The following is an 18289-nucleotide window of genomic DNA, read 5'->3' as shown; positions in this document are numbered from 1 at the left end:
CCGGGGCGGGCGGGGGGCGCGGGCCGGCCCGCCCTCCCTCAGCATTGGCGGCGGCGCTGCCGGGGCGGGCGGGGGCGGCGGCGGCGCCCAGAGCCGGCGGGCAGCAGGTGGCTGTGCTCGCTCGCTCCGCGCTCCCGCCTCGCCTCGCCCGCCGCCTCAGCGCGGCCCCGCCGCCGCCAAGACGCCGCGGGCCGTGCTCCGAGTGAAGAATGGGGCGGCCAAGCTCGCCAAGCCGCCCGCGGCCGCGGGCGAGACCCCCGGCGGCGCCCCCGGACAGGGGCTCTTCATGGAGCGCTCGCAGAGCCGCCTCAGCCTCTCCGCATCCTTCGAGGCCCTCGCCATCTACTTCCCCTGCATGAACAGCTTCGACGAGGAGGATGCGGGTATGGGGGCGCTGGGGGGACGCGGGGTCGGTGGTTCCCGGTGGTTCCGGTGTCCCTGTGCCCATCCCCGGGTGCGCTCCGTGTCGGGCGCTGTCCCCGGCCCCGCCGGGGCTCCGGGTGTCGGGGGTCCCTCGGCCGCCCGGAGGGGGCTCAGCCTGGCCAGGTGTGTGCGCAGGGTCCGGGCTTGGTGCAGGGCAGTGTGTTCCTGCGGAGATTAAAACTGGGGATGCGCTCCGGCGGTGAAACGCGCTCCTGCTTCTAATCGATAAGGAGCCCAGGGTGTTTGCAAATGGAGCGGCTCATGCTCCATCCTCTGTGTGAATGAAGGGCAGCGCTCGGGGAGGAGGCGTCTATTCTGCTGGATGGTGTGTCCACCCTGATTTATACACCGTGAGCTCTGGGGCCGATTGTTCCGAGGGGTTGTTAGCGCTGTACACCATGCTGCCTTTGGAGAGAGGAATAAAAGGATTCAATTTAAATGGGGGCGAAGTAAATCCCAAAACAAAAGCCTTTCAGAACAGATGCAGTGATTTTTTTATTATTTTTTTTTCCCCCGTGTCAGAAAGACCTTTCTGGCCTCTAAGAGTGGGCAGTAGTCATAAAATGAGACCAGGCTTCCAAAAGAGGGGCACTGGTAGGGCATAGTAAAAAGGAATTGGGTTGAATGGGAGAGGAAGGGCAGTGGGTGCTGGAGAAGGTGCCAGGAGTAGAGGGCAGCACAGCCGTGGTGTGGGTAGGGAGGGCGTACACGGGAGTGGATGGAGAGCGGTCGGTGAGCACTTTGTCCACTCCCGGTGGCTCACTGGTCATTGAGGGGTGTTTTTCCCAATACACGCTGTCCCAGAGACTGAACCTGTAAGTGAATCTTGTGAGGGGCAAATAATGAAAGTTGGTAACTAAGGTATATTTTGATGCTGTCATGGTCGCATCCTTCAAAATGCCGGCGTGCTCCTTTGTCTAGTGGCTCATCCCAAGAAGCGCAGGTGCCAGCAGGAATACATCAGCCCCCTGGCTGCTACACCTGTAACGTTGTTGTTTTTAAAGGAGTTGACGTAAGAATCAATTCATCATCTGTGTGATTAACCTAGACTTGTCATCAGCATCGTGCAGGGGTGTCAGGCAGAACATAGTATCCTCCAACAGATGTAGCTTTTAAATTTTTTATCTCAAAATTCTGCTGACGATTTATTTGCACTTCCTATTTGGTTTGAGTGCTGGGGAGTGTACAAGACAATAACGGGAGCTTTGGGAAGTCTCGGCGCTGTTGCTTCAGAAATGATTGATAGTGAGACATGCTTGAGTACGAGAACCCGACACAATGCCTGGAACGGCGTTTCATTCCCTGGTGGCCGACCCCTCCCGCTCAGAGCAGGGTGATGGTTTAGGTGATTACTCCCTCTTCCAGCGCTTAGAAATGCGGTTTTGCGCTGAATTGTATCTATTCACACTTAGTGAATGCTCACGCATGAATGTTAATAGGCTGCTCTTAATACAACACGAGCGCTTGTCTCTGAATTAAATAAATCTACAATTAAGATCTCATTTGCCAGCAGCTTATTAGCGGATCTCGCCTGTGAGTTGTCTCGCTGGTGAAGCTGCTCGGGGTGGATTCAGTGCAACGGGGACGTTGCAGTGTTGCTCCTGTATTTTGTGCCTGTGAGAGTGTGTTCAGACACGTCTGAGCACCCAGCGAGGGAGAACGTGCGCCGCTTTCTATTTCTGGTGTTAAAACTACAAGCGTATAATTTTCTCTTTCACGGCGTCTATTTTCTTGAGAAATTGTGAAAGAAATACTGAAATTGTTCCAGATAAAGTTCTGTATTATTTGTACCCGTGCATGGTCCTGAAATTGTGGGAGATTCTGGCCAGTTTGGGTTGCAGCATGATTTCTCTCAAAAAAAATGGATCTCGATAGCTCATTCAGGGAGATGAATACTGCACTTGGCAAGATGTTCTCCGTAGGAGAGATGGTGGGGGAAAAATGAAATTGATCCCAGGAGCATTGACAAAGTAAACAATCCTATTTCAAACAGACACATCATCCATTTTGTCTCAGGCTGAGGACCACGTCTTTAATGGAATAGTCATCCTACAGAAAAAGGAGAGGAGCTGATAAATGGCAAGCTTAGAGAAAACTTGACATTTTCCTCTGAAATAGGAGAACAGCCTAATGAGAGCTTAAATCTACAAACAATAAAAATTCTTGAGGTGTTTCATTGAAGTTACTATGGGAGGGTCGTATCAAAGGAGTGTAAAAGGAAATTTACAGAAGTGCTGAGAGCCCTGGCAATGTGGAAACACGTCTGGCCATATCTGAGCAGTGCTAATGATACCTCTGAGTTCCAGTATTTCCCCCCTTTAATTCTGGAAAAATAGCTCTGCTTTTGAAAAATGTACAATCTATTGTTACTTGTACTTATGGAATATTTCATTTTCTGCCAAAGTCCTTTTGTTTTTCTTTACCTTCTGGACATCAGGCAAGAAGACTCTTCTCATCTTCCTCAACTCTTCCTCCAGTGAATCTGGGCTGAGTTCTGGGCAGTGAACCGGGTGCAGATGATGTCTTAGTGTGCAGAAGCAGGCAGACAGCGTAGGCAGGAAAGCAATGGGACTTGGAGCAAGAAACAGGATCCCATTTGAATATTTCCAGAACGTGAGGGTCATGGAGATTCAGATGTGTCCTGTGGCACATGGGGCCGTGTGCCTGTCTCTCCAGAGATGGATGTGGACTTGCACTCTAATGTTCTGATACCCTTTTTGTTCCTCAGCCATGCAGACACTGAGCTCTGTTCACCAGGAAGTTGCAGTGGGGCTTTGAAATAGCTGAAATGACCATCTGCACTCAGCAGTGGAAGGACTCTGGGTTAATAACTCTCTTGATCTCGGCATGGTAATGTTGCTGCCCTTCCTGCTGGCTGAGTGCCACTGTCCTTGCTCCACTGAGGTCCCCAGCAATGTCAGTGAAGTTAAGGATTTTTAAGCTGCAGTTATTATCAGAATAATTGTTGGTTTTACTTATGTAAATGTCTGTCTTCCATTTCAGTTGTGGAGTGGTGGACTAAGGAGGTAAAAATCAATCATGCACTCTTTGTGGGCACATTTTTAGAATGCCTCTTCTAACAGTGTGAACAAAATCTTAGCTGTCCTGTGGACCTGCCATACTCCTGGTCTTGGCTGGAGTCAGCCATTCAGGATGCTGGTATTCCCATGGGAGCATGTTGGAAGGGACCAAACTGCTGAGGACTGAACTGCCAAGTGCACGTGGGTTAATAACAGGCTGTTGAGGATCCGTGATGACTGTGGGCACCTGCCTTGTAGGCAACTGGTGAGTCCTGGGTGCAGCTCACCACTAAAACTGAGGGACTGGGGTGTATGAAATCCCCCTTTGCGGACAGTGGCCTTAGCAGAGCCCAGCCCAGTCCGAGGTGAAGGACATCCTTAAGGTTAATGGGAACGTGTTTGCTGGTGTGGAGGAGAACCAGCTTGCTCCTTGTGCAGAACATGGAGTTTGGAAAGCTGGCTAAAGCAGAACAAAAAGTGAGGATTTGTAGAGAGCAATGCCAACTGACTTGGAGCTGCACATGAAAAAGGAGCAAGCCTTGGGCAGGGGAAAGGAGGTGGTTTGAGTAGCAGGACAGTTGGTGTAGTGGTGGTGGACCTGCTGAAAGTTGGGAAGCCAGAAGCAGTCCTCAGCTCTGAGGAGGTGAGAGCATCCAGCCAAGGACCCTGTGTACTACAGAGGACAAGGACTACACTTAAAGAAGTGGAGGTAGGGAAATGCCAAAAATCACTAGAGGGAATGGGGTTTTCCTTAAGCCTCTGTGCCTAAACTGCAGGATCCAGGAGCACTTCTCAGGTCTGGATGTGTGCTCCAGCTGTGCTGTGGCTTAAGTGGGTAAGACACAGTAATGGATCAGCACCTTTGATCCTGCATCTTGGTTTTCCCAGGAAGGACACCTGTTTGCACTGGCAAAAGGCATCCAATGCATGCCTTGGTAGGGATGCAGATTTGGATGTTTGGGACTGTAGCCATGGGTCACGTTGCAAATGCAGCTGCCTGGAATCCAGATCCAATTTGAGCATCTGCACAAGGGGAAACTCCTGTTCCTTACACACCCAGGTGTGAAGAGCAGGGCTGCTGCCATCAGGAAGCAGGAGAAGGTACAGAACAGCTGCAAGGGACGTGTAAGGGTCCCCTGGATCATGACCCCAGCACAAGGACTGTCCAGCTGGGCAGACCTCTTGCCCTGGCAGCAACACAGCAGAATCAAATCATGTCTCAGCCAGCTGGAACCAAGTGTCTGGCAGAGAGAAAATGGTTTCCAAAGTCAAAATGTCTCCTAGATACTGACAGTAAGCCTTCCTTGTGTCAGCTGCTAATTCAGGAAAGAGTTGAATTAGAGATAAAATTCAGCCCAGGCTGCTGCTTTCACACACTATCAAGTACTAGCAGGGCCCCTGTGTTACGATCAATTCTTTAAAGAGAAAGTATGTGAAATATTAATTTAATGGATTGATAAAAACATTTAAAACATCGGGGTGGGAGAGCATGCTGTGGACACTTAGATTAGTTTAGATTACTCTTTGTTTGGGTTTTATCTGTAGAAATTCTCTATAATTTTAAATACTGACCTTCTCTATAATTTAAAACATTAAGGTGTCACAAAGTTATTAAATAGAGAGAGCTCTTATATGTGTTTTCATGTTGCCATGGATATTTCTCAGTTGCAGCACTGCATTGGGGTACATATTTTTAAAGAAAATGATGATTCAAGTCTTTACTAGTCCATTTGTATGGTTTTTTTAAAATGCAGATCAAGCATGTGAAGTCCTTTTGGTGTTTAGTCTGGTTTTGCTTCATCTGAAGTTACCTCTGAAGGTCGGTCAGCCTCTAACTGGTTTTGTTAGTTGTTTGTTAGGTGGGTAACCATGCTCACGTGGGAAACATATAGGCAACAAGGGAAATTAGCTGTACACCTGCAATGTTAGCTGTTTTTCTTTTACAAATGAAGTGACAGTTCAACCCTGTAACCCTGCAAAGACACAGACCCCAGAGCTCACCTGATGATGCATTACCCCAGGGGTGCCAGCTCTCTTGGCTGGTGCAGGAGGCAGCAAAATCCAGGGCTTTTCCTCCTCCTTGCACAGTAAGGAGTGCATCCTTGGCTGTGGGTTATCCTAGTGATTGAAAGAAATGCCTCTCTCCCTGCTGGGCACTTTCTGGCTCTAGGTAAACATGTTTGTTTCGTGAACGGATTAAGTTGAAATGAAAAATGAGAACAGTTTTAGAAGAGCTGCTGTCAAATCAGTCTTTCATCAGAGGGGGGTGTATGAAAGGGACCAGCGGCCTGGAAGAAGATGCTGCTGATAATACCTGCAGAGGTTGGTGGTCTCAGACCCAGTTACAGGTTAATCCAAATCTTAAATACAGTGACAGATTCTTACACCACGGATGCACCTGGTCGGGGCAGAGCTGAACAAGCCGTGCTGTCCCTTCCCTGTCCTGTGCACTGGAGGCAGCTCCCTGCTCTCTGGGCCTGCTGCTCTGTGTGTGACCAGGGCACTGCAGTTACAGATGGCGGGTTTTGTCTTCTCCTGTGGCCCTGTGAGACTGGGGCAGAGCAGGAACCCTGTCATGAGTCAGCACTAGGATCGAGGGGTTCGAAACCTTGTCCTTGTTTGTGGTGTTGTGGTGGCACGTGAGAGCTGCGGTCCCCGGCCAAGTTCATGCTGTGCCTGTAGAAAAGCGAAGCAAAATGTCAGTGCGAGTCCCAGGGCGCTGACGGTCTGTGGCAGAACCCAACAGATGGGGAGGGTTGGACAGATGGGAGAGCGCAGGGGAGGGTGACGTGGCATCGGTCAGCGCTCAGCGTGCCAGGCAGCCCTCCCAGGCCACCAGCTGCTCCCCGCTCCTGTCTCCCGTGGGCTGTCCCACAGAGTTGTCCTGCATGCCCCAACCTGGAGCCTCCACCTGTGCCTCGTGCTGGGTGTTGGCTGAGGGATTGTTTTAAACAATGATGTAAGGCTGGGAGAAGAGAGGGAACAGCTAGTCCTGGGATCTCAAGCACTGTGCCCCGAAGTGCTGCGTAAGCGTTTCCTTGGTGGTCATCTGGGTGTGGATTTACAGGGGAGAGGGGACGTGGATGAGGTCACGGGCCGTGATGGTGGCTCTGTGCTGTCCCCTCAGCCTGCTTCTGCAGCACACTTGCTGTCACAGAAAGCACAGTGCTGTCTCCTTCCCTTGGAGGTGACTGCGCCCGGCCTGATGGATGTTAGAGGTGTTCAGGGGATGGTGCTGAGCTCCAGCCACGTGGGCAGGAGTTGGTGAGGGCAGGTTGTACATGACCACTGCCAGCCCCAGGGAAAGGATATCTCTCTCGTTTTGCTGTCTACTGATTTCTGAATAGAAGAGCCTGTCCCTGGAAAGTGTTCTATCTAGGAGACACTGTTTCCTTACAGCTTCTATTTCATATGCAGTTAATTCTAATGTAACATTTATTAATTCAAAAGCACTCTGTTCTCCAGACTAAAAAAAATTATCTTTGTCAGATTCCTACATCAGGACAAGTTGTGAAATGCTGTAACTACTTTGCTTCAACATTTCTGTTTGACAGAAAGTGTATCTGCTTTGTGTAGGGAAGAATTAAGTTTGATTGGAGTAGTTGTTTTGAGGAATAATTTATCTATGCAATTATTTTCTGAAACACTATCTGCTTATATATGATTGCCTTAAGTTAGATTAGAAATGTGAACAATTTAGTTTAGGATGCAGTCTGCAAGTTGCTGATGTGTTTTATTGGGGCAGTGAGACCTGGCTCCTACAAGACTTCTCAGCCCTGTTGTCTCCTCCTCTTCCCCACAGACATCTGTTATGAAGCACCATTAACATATTTGAATAAGGATTTCTGCTCCTCTGAGGAAGTGTTCAACACAGTTTGAATATCCATCTATCCAAATGACGTTCCCCTGAGGGTTGGTTTTATTTTCTGGGAGAATGCTACACTGTATGGCAACATGTGTCACGATAGAGATTCTGCAACACAATGATCCATCAGTGGTGCCACTGCTTAAATCATCTGCTGATGACACACGCAAATTAGGCATTCTCTGCTTTTGCTGTCAAACCATTCTTGCCTTGAAATCTGCATTTAAGTTATATTTTTGGCTTTGCTTTTTGCAAAACAGCACACATGTAAAGACTGGGAAGCCCTGGTACAGCCTAACTTCCCACAGGAATACAGCAAATCTCTGCAGCCCTGCCTTTTAGCCAAATCCAGACAGTTAAATCACTGAGATGGATACTGTTCCAGCTTCATGCAATCAGGGTGTTATATCACCTTCGTCCAATACACAAAGAACTCATACAGCCTTGCAGAAACCAATCTAAAGTGTTTGAGTGCTCAACAACTTGCAGAGTACAGTGTGTACACAGGTAAATGTCACATTTTTCTCAAAACTGTTTTATGACTAAGAGGAATTTATGCTATTGTCTGTGTCCTTACTCTTACAAATGCAGAGGTAGAAAGGGTTCTGAGGAGTCATTTGTATCTGTTCCCCAAGTAACTAATCTATTCTAATTAGAAGGAGAGTTTACCCTAAAATTCAACTTAATTCTGTATGGAAATTAGGCAGATTGCTATTGTATTGTTCCCAGCAACATGGGAGGCAATTGGTCACTGCTGTCTTCAGAGCAGCTCTTCACATCACAAAACTGTTCTTCCCTGTGCTGATAATCCCAAGTGAGTGTAACAGCAATCATGAGTGCCTGGCACCCCTCTCCCTCCTTTTGCATTTTGGACCAAAGAAACCTGGTTGATATTTCTTCTTGCACGGAGCAGTTTCCCAAGCACTGTGTTGGCCTCATTGGTGTCCTCGGGATGGTGTGGGAGGAGCAGCGTGGACAGTGTGGCTGCTCTCTGGCCCCCAGCAGGGAGGAGGAACTGTCTCCTGCACTTTGTGTGCAGTATTCTTGTAAATACAGTGCTTTTGCAAGAGTTTCAGCACTCCTAAACTCACACCTGGGGTATGATCCTTGCCTCTTTTCCGGATTGTTCTCTGCACAGCTGCTCCCTGGCTACTCAGTCCCTTTCTGGCATTTGTGCCTTTGATTTTTTTTTTTTTTTCAATGCTCTGAAGTTACATGTGCCTTTAGTGAATTTTCTTGCGTTGGTTTGGAGGGTTGAGCTATTTGATCCCATTGGTATAGGTCTGAATTCTCTATCTGTTGTTTAGCAAGGCCTGTGATGCTGGGATGTTTGTGGGATTGAGAGGTGGGATAAATAGGCGCTTTATCTTTTGGGCTTCAGGAATAGTGCCCTGTTTGTGGATGATTTTGGCAACTGGAGATCCTCTGTAACTGAGGATCTGTGGGCAAAGTGCAGCATCCTTGAAAACCTTTGCTTTCAGTGCAGCTGGAGTGCCCTGTTTCTCAGGCACCTTCTCATCACCTCATTCTGCAGTGCTCCAGTCGAGGCACTGCCGAGGTGTCATTCACCGTTAGTAGCTGCAGTGAAGATAATTGTGGTTAATGGTACTTCACACTGGTGGCAGATCAGATTTAAGAGGTTATAGTCTCCCTCCCCAGGGAACACATGGTTGTGTCCCTGTCTGGAGCTGACCAGCCTCTTGGGTGGAACGGCTCAGCTGTTGGTGGGGTCAGACCTGCAGAATGACCCGCCTTGGTGAGGGAGCAGCAGCGTCACCAGGAGACAGCAGTGTGGGCACAGCCTGCCCCTCGCTCAGCTCCCTGGGCACTCTGGATGAGGCTGACATTTCCCAGTGGTGACAGCTTCCCAGTGGTGTGGGACTTTTGCCAGCTGCCCACCAGCAGTATGCATATTTACACTTAGCAGGGAATGTATCCTGCCATGCGGATGGAAAACATGTAAATTGTGTTGCAGCCAAGATGTCTAAGAAGATTAAGATATTTTTTTTGTTGTTGTAAATCCAGCTCCTCGTTTAGCACTTCTCAGCATCCTGGGAGGATTGTGTGGGTGGGTGGCTTTTTTTTGTTTTATTTTTACTACTTACCTTTCCTTTCTTGTACGTAATGTGTGACATCATAGCACTAGTGAAAACTTAGGAAAACTTGATTCAAGATTTTTAAGGTGGCTGCTTTATATCCATATTTGTGTTTTAATCAGATTGTCAGGAAAAAAAGAGAAGGCTTTTCCTTTCTGATGGCAGTTGGAATTCCAGCTGTTGTAGTCGATTCATTTCTGGATGGCAGTATCATGACAACTCAGACCCAGTAGCTTTCCTTGTCCCTTCCTTAGGGTTGTGCTGCCATCCCTCTGGCTGAAGCCCTGCTGTGAGACCTCACCAGTGGGTGGTGGGATTAGAGCATCTGCCCTGCAGTAGTTCTGCAGAGCCCCTCCACCTTTATAGTAGCTTGAATTAAATTTACAATAAAGCTAGACAGCTCCAGACTGACTTTTGAAGCCTGTCAGTATTCTGCTTTCCCCCAGTTCCCCCCAAACCGTAAGGAATTACAGGAACTGCTCTTGCAGCCCAGTGTTACATTCCAGTGGTGGATTTGGTGTGTTTGTCAAAAACCCAGACATTTTTGTGTGGGTTTATCCCCACGCATCTGCCTTTATGGATCACATAGTCTACAGCTGCACCCTCTCCAGATTTGAGATTTTTGTTTCAATGTGAGTAAACAGGAAAGATAGCATTACCTGATGTGCCTTGAGATAAAACCAAGCTTTGTGCCATGAGCATAGTTTGTACAAGAGTCACTGCTTGTTTTAAATATTAAATGTGCAAAGTAGAGCTTTTTCAAAAATGCCTCTGAGTTTTGATCTCTGGCATTTGTTGAAAGTGAATGGGATTTGGGGCTGTACCTGCTTTCAGCAGTTGTTCAGAAAATCACCCCACAGCCCTGCAAGTGTGGGGCTGGCACTGCTGCTCTGGTCGTGCAAAGCCATCTGGAGCAGAGGAGCAGGCTCCCCCTGGGATTCTGGGAATTCAGGGAAGCTGGGGAGGGAACGCTGAAAACTCTGGTGTGGAAAGCGGGGCAGGCAGTGCCGAAAGTGGGCGTGCAGGGCAGCGCTCAGCCTGGCAGACAGTGCGTGCTAAATCAGGGTGATTTATGGAACAGTTTCTGTTAAAAGCTTCCTCGTGCACTTTAGGAAGCGGAGCTGCCAGATTGGTCAAACTCCAATGCCCAGACAGTTTGAATTGGCTGCCGGGTGCAGGGACGACCGTGGCAAAACTCGAGCAGCCGTTTCACAGAGGCTTTGCAGGCTGCCCCGCCGGTGCTGCTGCTCAGAAAACAGACAGTGTCAAAATGTTACGTGGTACGAGGACATTTCCATGGCAACGTCAGCATCCCATGACACCGTTCCCGTACTGCGGCGTCAGCACATGCTGCCGTCCCTGTGCTTCCCTGCTCCATCTGGGGCCTTCAGGAACACTCTGCTACTGATTGTCTGGGTTTCTTCAGGGACTGCTCATAGTTTTGGGGCTGAAGGTGGAAGAAATGCTCCTTCCAGGCTTTTGGGTGTCTTAAGTAAGGCAAGTGTTCTTTCTTTTAGCAGAGCAACTCTCACATAATTCAGCTCCAAAGCACCTGGTTTTGCATTCTGCTGCACTGGGAGAGCATTTTTCCCTCTCAGATGGTTGTACCTGGCCTCAGAGGTACCTGCACTCTTATCATGCAGATCTTTGGACAGCTCTGAGATGGCTCAATTTGGGAAGGCACTCCTGTCTTGTCCTGTCTCCTTTCAGCCCAGAGAAAGCGTGTTGCTGATGTCCATCTGCTCCCTCCTGCCCTTCCTTTGTAGGAGCCATCAGCTGCTCTGGGCACTGCTGACCACAGGGCTGGTTTTGGACAGCAGCCTGATGCTTTTGGGTAGAGTTTCATCCTGGTTTCATCATGTCTCCATCAATGGTTTGGGTGTGCCTGAAAATATTTCAGTTTCTGCTGCTACCTCTGCAGTAACTGTGTCCTGATAGGATTTTCAGTTTTATCCCTGTGTTTTTTCCCCTTTCCTTATATTTCTGTATTTCCACCAGGTGTTGCATTCCAAAATTAGCATAATGGTGGTTTGGTGTTTGTTTTTTTTTTTTTTTTTGCACTATGCTGGCAACACATGTTGATTGGCTTTTTTCCCTTGACAAAGAGAAAGCTGTTCTCAGTACAAGCTAGAGCCTTGGCAAGAAATGACAAAGGTGGAGATGTTTCCTGTGTGGCAGCCCATGGACCTTCCACCAGTGCACATCTTTCACTTCTGCTTGGTACTTTGTAAGAGCAGGAGAGAGATCTTGGTTTAGTTGTTGTGCATGTGCAGGTTCTGAAAATTGCATGGGCAAAGAGACTTTAACATTTACCTGAGGATTTGCCTCCCCAGTGTGCATAAACTGTGGATGTGCAGTTGAGGTTTGTAGGTGCATGTCAGGGCTATTTCTCACACGGTGTTGCTGTAGCATGAAGGGACCATGTATGATGAAACTCAGAGCTTGTGATCTTCACATCTGGTCTAAAGTATTTCACATGAAGGGTCTGAGAGGGTGAATGTGAGACTTGAGAACGTATGTGTTGAGGCAAGGGGAAGGAGCAGAACTTGTTTTTTCAGTCATATCTGCTCCTCAGGACCCACTTCTGCACTGTTTCAAAACAATAATTCTCAACTCTCCTATTTTGCCCAGGGCTCTGCTTTGAGTCATGCCAGAATCCCAAGTTATCTTTCTATAAACTTGTTTTTCATCTGTTTCCACTGAATTCCTGGCTTCTGCCTAGTAACAGGAGTAGGTCTGTTCCTGTGGCCTGGCTGCTCTGTCTCTGCAGAAACACTTTTACTGCTCCTGCACAGGAGACTCTGCTATGTCCTAAACTCAGTTTTTCCCAAGACTCAGTCCAAGCCAAGTGCCCCTAAACCTGGCATCGTGTCGGTCCTATTTCAATGTTTTTCTATTTCTGTCTCAGTACTGCCTGGCTTACCTACTTAAGCACTCTATGAAATATTCCATGGCTGGTTGAGGCAAAATCTGGCTTGCTGCTCTAGGAATAATACCAGGCAAATTATCCACAGTCCATTTTAGCTGGTGAATGTGACTGTTTTCACAGCCTGTTCACTGCAGCCGTCTGCTGCAGAGAGGCAGCAAGCTTGTAGGACAGATTGGCTGTAAAAATCAGGAAGTCTTATTTCAGGCCATAATTCTTTTTAATTTCCTGAAATCTAGAAAGCTGTTTATTTCCTATAACACCTTTCCCTGGATCCTTAAGGCTGGGTTTCCAAAGATCACCTGCACAGGGTACTACCTATATGAAATATGTTGGTGGGGGGGATTGAATCCTGAAGCAGTGACACCATGATGGTCTGAAAATGTTTTGCTGACCAAAATGTTCATTAATAACTTTCCAGATTTCTCTGTTTTGTCCAAAATGCACTTTTATACACAAGTTGACCAAAACAAACATGTTCTGTGAGGGTCAATAATGCAGGTTAAAGCAGAATTTGGCCTCTGATGCTCAGTAAATGGTTTGGAAACTGCATTTGGCTTTAATGCTAAATTACTGTATCAGGAAAAATTCTCAACCTTTTATTTCAGTTTGCAAGGAGGGGAAGAAAAGCTTGGTATGAGTACATCTTACAAGGGTTAGACACTGTAAAAGGTTTAGTGACCTGCTCTTGTAAACTCTTGCATTCATCAGATTTGAGAGGAAATTGCAGTCAAAAGTGAACATTTTAAAACTTGCTGATCCAAGTGGTCTAATAGTCAACATGTTTTTTCCCCTTGACATTCCTGTGCTGATTTCTTCAGACCTGCAGGTGTTCAGTCCACTAAGGCTGCAGTGCAGAAAGGGGGAAAGAGCTGCAAAACTAGGACAGACTTGGAGTATATTTAACAATGCTCCATTTCAATGTGACAACAGCTATCGAACACCTACAAGTTTGCAACTGTGATTCACTCGGAAGCTGATATAACTGATGTCACGTTGTATTAATAGCTACAGAATTGTAACTGCTTTTAGCAGTGAGATTCATTAACAGCCTCTACAAACACTCTTGACAATCAGTTGAAAACCTGAAAATATTAGGTGTACATAAAAATGGATTATGCCATAAAGGAACCTCCCTGTGCTGCCAAATGTGTTTACAGCAAGCTCTTGCGGGTGTTATGCATAATGATTCCTCTTCATCACTTTCAGCAGGTCTTACTGATGGCAAAAGGTGTTTGAGGACTTATCCACACACAAAATTAATTAGGAGCTGCTGCTCTAGTGGGGTTACACAGCGTGAGTGTATTTGGGGATTACAGTGTCCACGGCGTTTTTCTTGGCAAGTGGAAGCTGCACAACGTTCCTGCATGGTGCTGATTTTTTGGGGGGAGGTATTTGGTTCCTTCGCTTGTTTTAGTTGAACATTTTGGCTTCAGTGGCTGTGACAAACCGTGCCTGGACAGAACTCTCCCAGGTGTACCAAGCACATCGAGTTCTGCTCCCCTCTGAGCCTTGTGTGCTTTCCTCGGGGTGGGCTGGTAGCCATGCCCAAGGAGATGGGCACGGAAGAGAAGGAAGTGTTCATTGCCTCCTGCCATCTTTGAAGATACTGAGTGGTGACATAACTGGTCCTCTCCAACCTCTGTTAACTGTCCTCTGGGGTGAATGAGTTGGTTGCTCTTCCAGGCTCGTGCGGGTTTAAGGTTGGCATCCCTGGCTTGATTGGTCAGGACATGGTTATGGAAGTGAAGTGGAAACTGAGAGTCAAGAGAGGAAGTGTCCAGGATGGCATTGGCCCCATGCCAAGTTGTGTAGTCAGGCTTGTTGCTGGCAGTGATTCTGTGGATGTGTACCTTTGGACTGAGATTTCCAATGCTCTGGGTGCCTCTGAGACCTGGTCCATCTTGGTCAACCATCTACTTCCTGCAGTTCCTTCCTTCCCACATACATCACAGTGCCTCTTCCTTTTGGCCATGAATAATTCCATTGTCCTAAAGTTTTCAGGTAATCTCTGTCTCATTCATCTGTTACTGGCTTTTGGCATCTTTTATTTGAATGTGACCTTGCTTTTGCTGACCTGTGACTCTTGGGCTGGCCTGGTGTGCTGACTTTGGGAGATGGAGAGTCTCCTGAGACTGGCAGGAATGATTGGCTCAGGATGCAACAAAACTGCAAATAACAGTCCTTTGAAAACAGTACTGTCTGCCAAGGAAGCAAAATTCCTTATTTTGAGAAGATGGCATTTTCCCACCTTTTTCATTGTTCTTTTTTACAAGGTTAGAAACCTCGTTTCTTGAGTACCTCATTAAATGGTCATTCACCCTTCCTTCCTAGAGTTACAAGCAGCTGTCCAGATAATTAAATACACCCCTGTTCATATTTTAAATGTTGCAATAGTAAACGGTTCATTGGCCATATACCCAGCAAGTGATCAAACCTTGGCTCAAGGTGTCTGTGGAAACAGCCTACGACAGTTAAGGAGTGTAATTAGCAAGACACACAGAATGGGATTGAAAAAAGATGTGAAAATAAGCACAAAGGTTTGAAAAGGATTAGGAGAGTAAATGACAAACCGGTAGTTGAATGGTACATTATTAATGACTGTAGAAGGAAAAGGTTGATTAAATATTGTGACTCTGTAATGGCTGCCCCAAAGTAGTAGAAAATAGTTTGTTTGAAAGACTCTGGAACTGGATTTATATCTACACATATGCTGACTCTGGGTTTAGACCTGATTCTTAGACTTGGCTTAGGTCAAGGTGAGCATCCCCTGAGATGCTTTCCTGATTGCCTCGATGACCTGAGATTTGTCTCCAGTCTTAAATATTAATGATCAGCATCAAAATAGCAGGTACCCCACTGAAATACTGTGAGAACTTCCACCTGACCTGTGGTCCAGGTGGACTGGACTGTCAGTCTGCAGCGTGTCAGCAAAGCTGTTCTGAGGAAAATCAGGCTCCGTGTGTTCAGTAGCTCCCAGCTTATAGATTTAGTTTTGTCTCTGAGCACTAAATTGTTTGAGTTCAATAATTCATCTCCTTCTGACTGCTTTATTGTCACTTGATTTATTAATGAGTTGATTTGGACTTTATCACAGCACAGTGAAACCAAGAGTTGCACTGAGGCTCACACAGATTGTGTGAAAAACGCACCATTTCCCTGGAGCTGGTCCCGGAGGGACAGCACGGTGAGATTGGATGTGCAAGGGCTGGAGCTCCTAAACTTTAACCTTTTTCTGTCCATCAGTATACCTTCCCAACTCTCATCCTCTCTCTCGTCTTCTTGCTGTAGAAGAACTTCAGATCATGCTTTCTTTTCCCCAGGAGTGGATTGTGATGGTTAATTAGATAATGTTTATAGAGCAGTGTACAAAACCTGCCAAGGGTCACTGTCCTCGCTGGTATTATTAGAGCTGGAGGAAGACTGCCAGAAGGTATTGATTACTTGGTAAAAAATAAACCCTTCGAACTTCTTTGGGGTTTATTCATTACTTCTTTTTATCTCAGCATCCTGCAAACATTTCAGAGGGTGGGTTTGTTTGCTGAAAGATCAAAACAAAATGTTGACAACTACTGGTGCCAATTTGTAGCCTCCCGTGTGGGCGACATCAGAGGAATTTGTGCAGTGCTCTGGAAAGTCTTTTGAGGCTTTAACTCCCCTTGGATCCTGGGACTGTTGTTTGAGCAAAGCATCCAAGTAGCTGGGTGGGATAGCACATCGAGTATCAGACATGAGAGAAACTCTCTGGGGCTTGTGAAACTCTGTTGTGTATAGAAGCCTGTATATACTTCCTAAAGTTGACATTTTGATTTGTTTAGTGAAGTTTGTCAATGAATTGAGTAAAGCTGAGTCTTGCAGGGTGTGGTGGGTGCTGTTGAGAGGGCTGTGGCTGGCTGGTGGGAAGGGCTTGCTGCCCTCTGTGTTTTCTAGTTCATCTCACAGTGATGGTTTACACTTCTCTTACACCTCACCGTGGAAAACAAAATGTCACACTTTAAATTCATTAAGCAGCTGTGACTACTGAAAGGGAAAGCTGTTCTATATGACAGTAAAACACAGGGGGAAAAGTCACATATCTGTAGCAGAAAATACGTGGAGAAGACAAATATTGTGTAAGGGCCAAGTCATGCTTCATAAAGTGGAATTTCGAAGGAGAATGGCTACAACAGGAGGACAATTCAATCAGGAATATGGCTTACAGGATACAAGGAGGATGTACTAGTCATTCATTGATCCAGAGGAGTAAAATTTAGTAGTGACTTCAAAACAAGTGTGGCCTTACAGTTTCTGTGATTGAAATGTGCAGTTGGAGCAGAAGCAAAACATAATGTCTTTCTCCAAATTAGGCCAAGGACAAAGCACAGACCTCCAAACATCTGCACATGTTATGACCTAGAAATTGCTTCAGCAGGGAGACTAAACCAGGCTTTGGTGGAGGCTGCAAAGTGCTTTCTGTGCGTGTGTCAGACTTTCAAATGGATTTGCTTTGATTATCACAAGTCCCTTTCATGTTCATTTCAAACCATTAAGCTCCTTCGAGTGAATGTTTTGGTAAATGGGAGGTTTTTCAGCTGTCTGAGAGTCATCCAACTGTCTTACAAACTGAGCTGTCGTGGAGCAAGGAGCACATCTCAGAGCCAGCCAGCAGGGCTTGAAGGCCCCATGCTGGCCTGTCACATCAGCCTGCTTCCTTGGTTACAGAGCACCTGCTGGGGGGGTGCAGTGACCAATGATAGTCTTTGGTAATTGTGAACAAATACCAACTGCTTTTCTTCCAAAATTCAGGGCAATTCATGAGCAAAGGAAGGGCAAGAACCATGGACAGATGCTATCAACTCAGTCCCTCAGTGCTGATTGCTCAGATTTCTTCTAGAAGAAGCTGAGATGTGAACAAGTCTCCCAGCTACATAAAGTATGGGTGAAATAGGTTAAAAAAAAAAAGGCAAATGATATAATTAATGTGTAGGCAAAATAGAAGGAGTAAGAGGTTTTCATGTTTGCCATGGTATTTGGAGACAGGGAGATGGTGAGAGTCCGAGACTGTGGAGGAAACTCATGAAGGAGGTGAGTGCTGGGACAAGACATCAACCTGACCTGATCACCAGCAGTCTGGGCTTACCCCACCCCTGAGTAATGCACAGCTGAATGGGAGATGGAAGTCCCACTTCAGCCAGTCACGAGTTTGGTGACTTTTATGAGTGCCCACCTCATAACCCAGCAAGTGATTGCTGCCCAGATTTCTTGGGATGCTGCCTGACTTTTTTTCCTCAGTGATTTCACCCAGTTGCTTTTTGAGCCCTTTTTAGTGTCCAGCAGCACCCCAAAGTCCTGCAGTGAGGACATACCCACCCCGGGCAGGGGGCAGTGCTGCTACCCCTCTCACCTCATGAGAATATCTGCTAAGTTGTTGGCTGTGGGTTACCACAGAGCTGTGGTGGGGCAGACCCTAATTTTAGCACATTATGCTGGTTTAATGACAGTAATAGAAAGTCAATTTATAGGCAAGAGCAAATTGCCTTTTTATATGGGGAGGAGGATAATTCCTCCCATGTGCTACATTATTAAATTTGTAATCTTCATTTCTAATGCTTTTCGAAAGTGAATATTAACAGAATCTAAAATGCAGATTTTAAATTCATAAGCTGCATTTTTTTTTTACCCAAACTCGTCAAGTTGTATAATTTGTCTTCAAAGGTGAACTTCAGCAAGGTTGATTTTTTTTTTTTTTTTTTTGGGGGGGGGTGGAGGGAAGGAGGGTTTTTTTGCTTAACTTAATAAATGAAAATCCCTTACTTGCTGCCTACCCCTGGACAAACTTAAAGGCTCCAAAGAAAAGATACTTACATTTTAAATAGCAATAATGGATATCTATTTCCATTCTTGCTGAGTGGAGACTTCTCAGTTCAGACTTTTTCCCTAGTGATAAAAGACACCAGAGAGAAAAAAATGACACATTTTG

At 46.6% G+C, this 18289-nt stretch overlaps 1 protein-coding gene across 1 annotated transcript in view; it reads left to right on the top strand.

Annotated features, from left to right (window-relative positions):
- Positions 1 to 220: 220 nt before the first annotated feature.
- Positions 221 to 18289, top strand: part of RIMS4 (regulating synaptic membrane exocytosis 4) — a 52291-nt gene continuing 34222 nt past the window's right edge. Inside the window, exon 1 of the mRNA XM_029960370.1 lies at positions 221 to 383. Within this exon, the coding sequence (XP_029816230.1) occupies positions 287 to 383 (97 nt within the window). The 5' untranslated portion in view covers positions 221 to 286. The remainder of the gene's footprint in view (positions 384 to 18289) is intronic.

The sequence above is a fragment of the Manacus vitellinus genome, unplaced genomic scaffold, assembly GCF_001715985.3.
Source record: "Manacus vitellinus isolate BGI_N305 unplaced genomic scaffold, ASM171598v3 scaffold_26_pilon, whole genome shotgun sequence".
NCBI lineage: Eukaryota > Metazoa > Chordata > Aves > Passeriformes > Pipridae > Manacus > Manacus vitellinus.
This window is presented reverse-complemented; position numbering and strand designations above follow the sequence as displayed.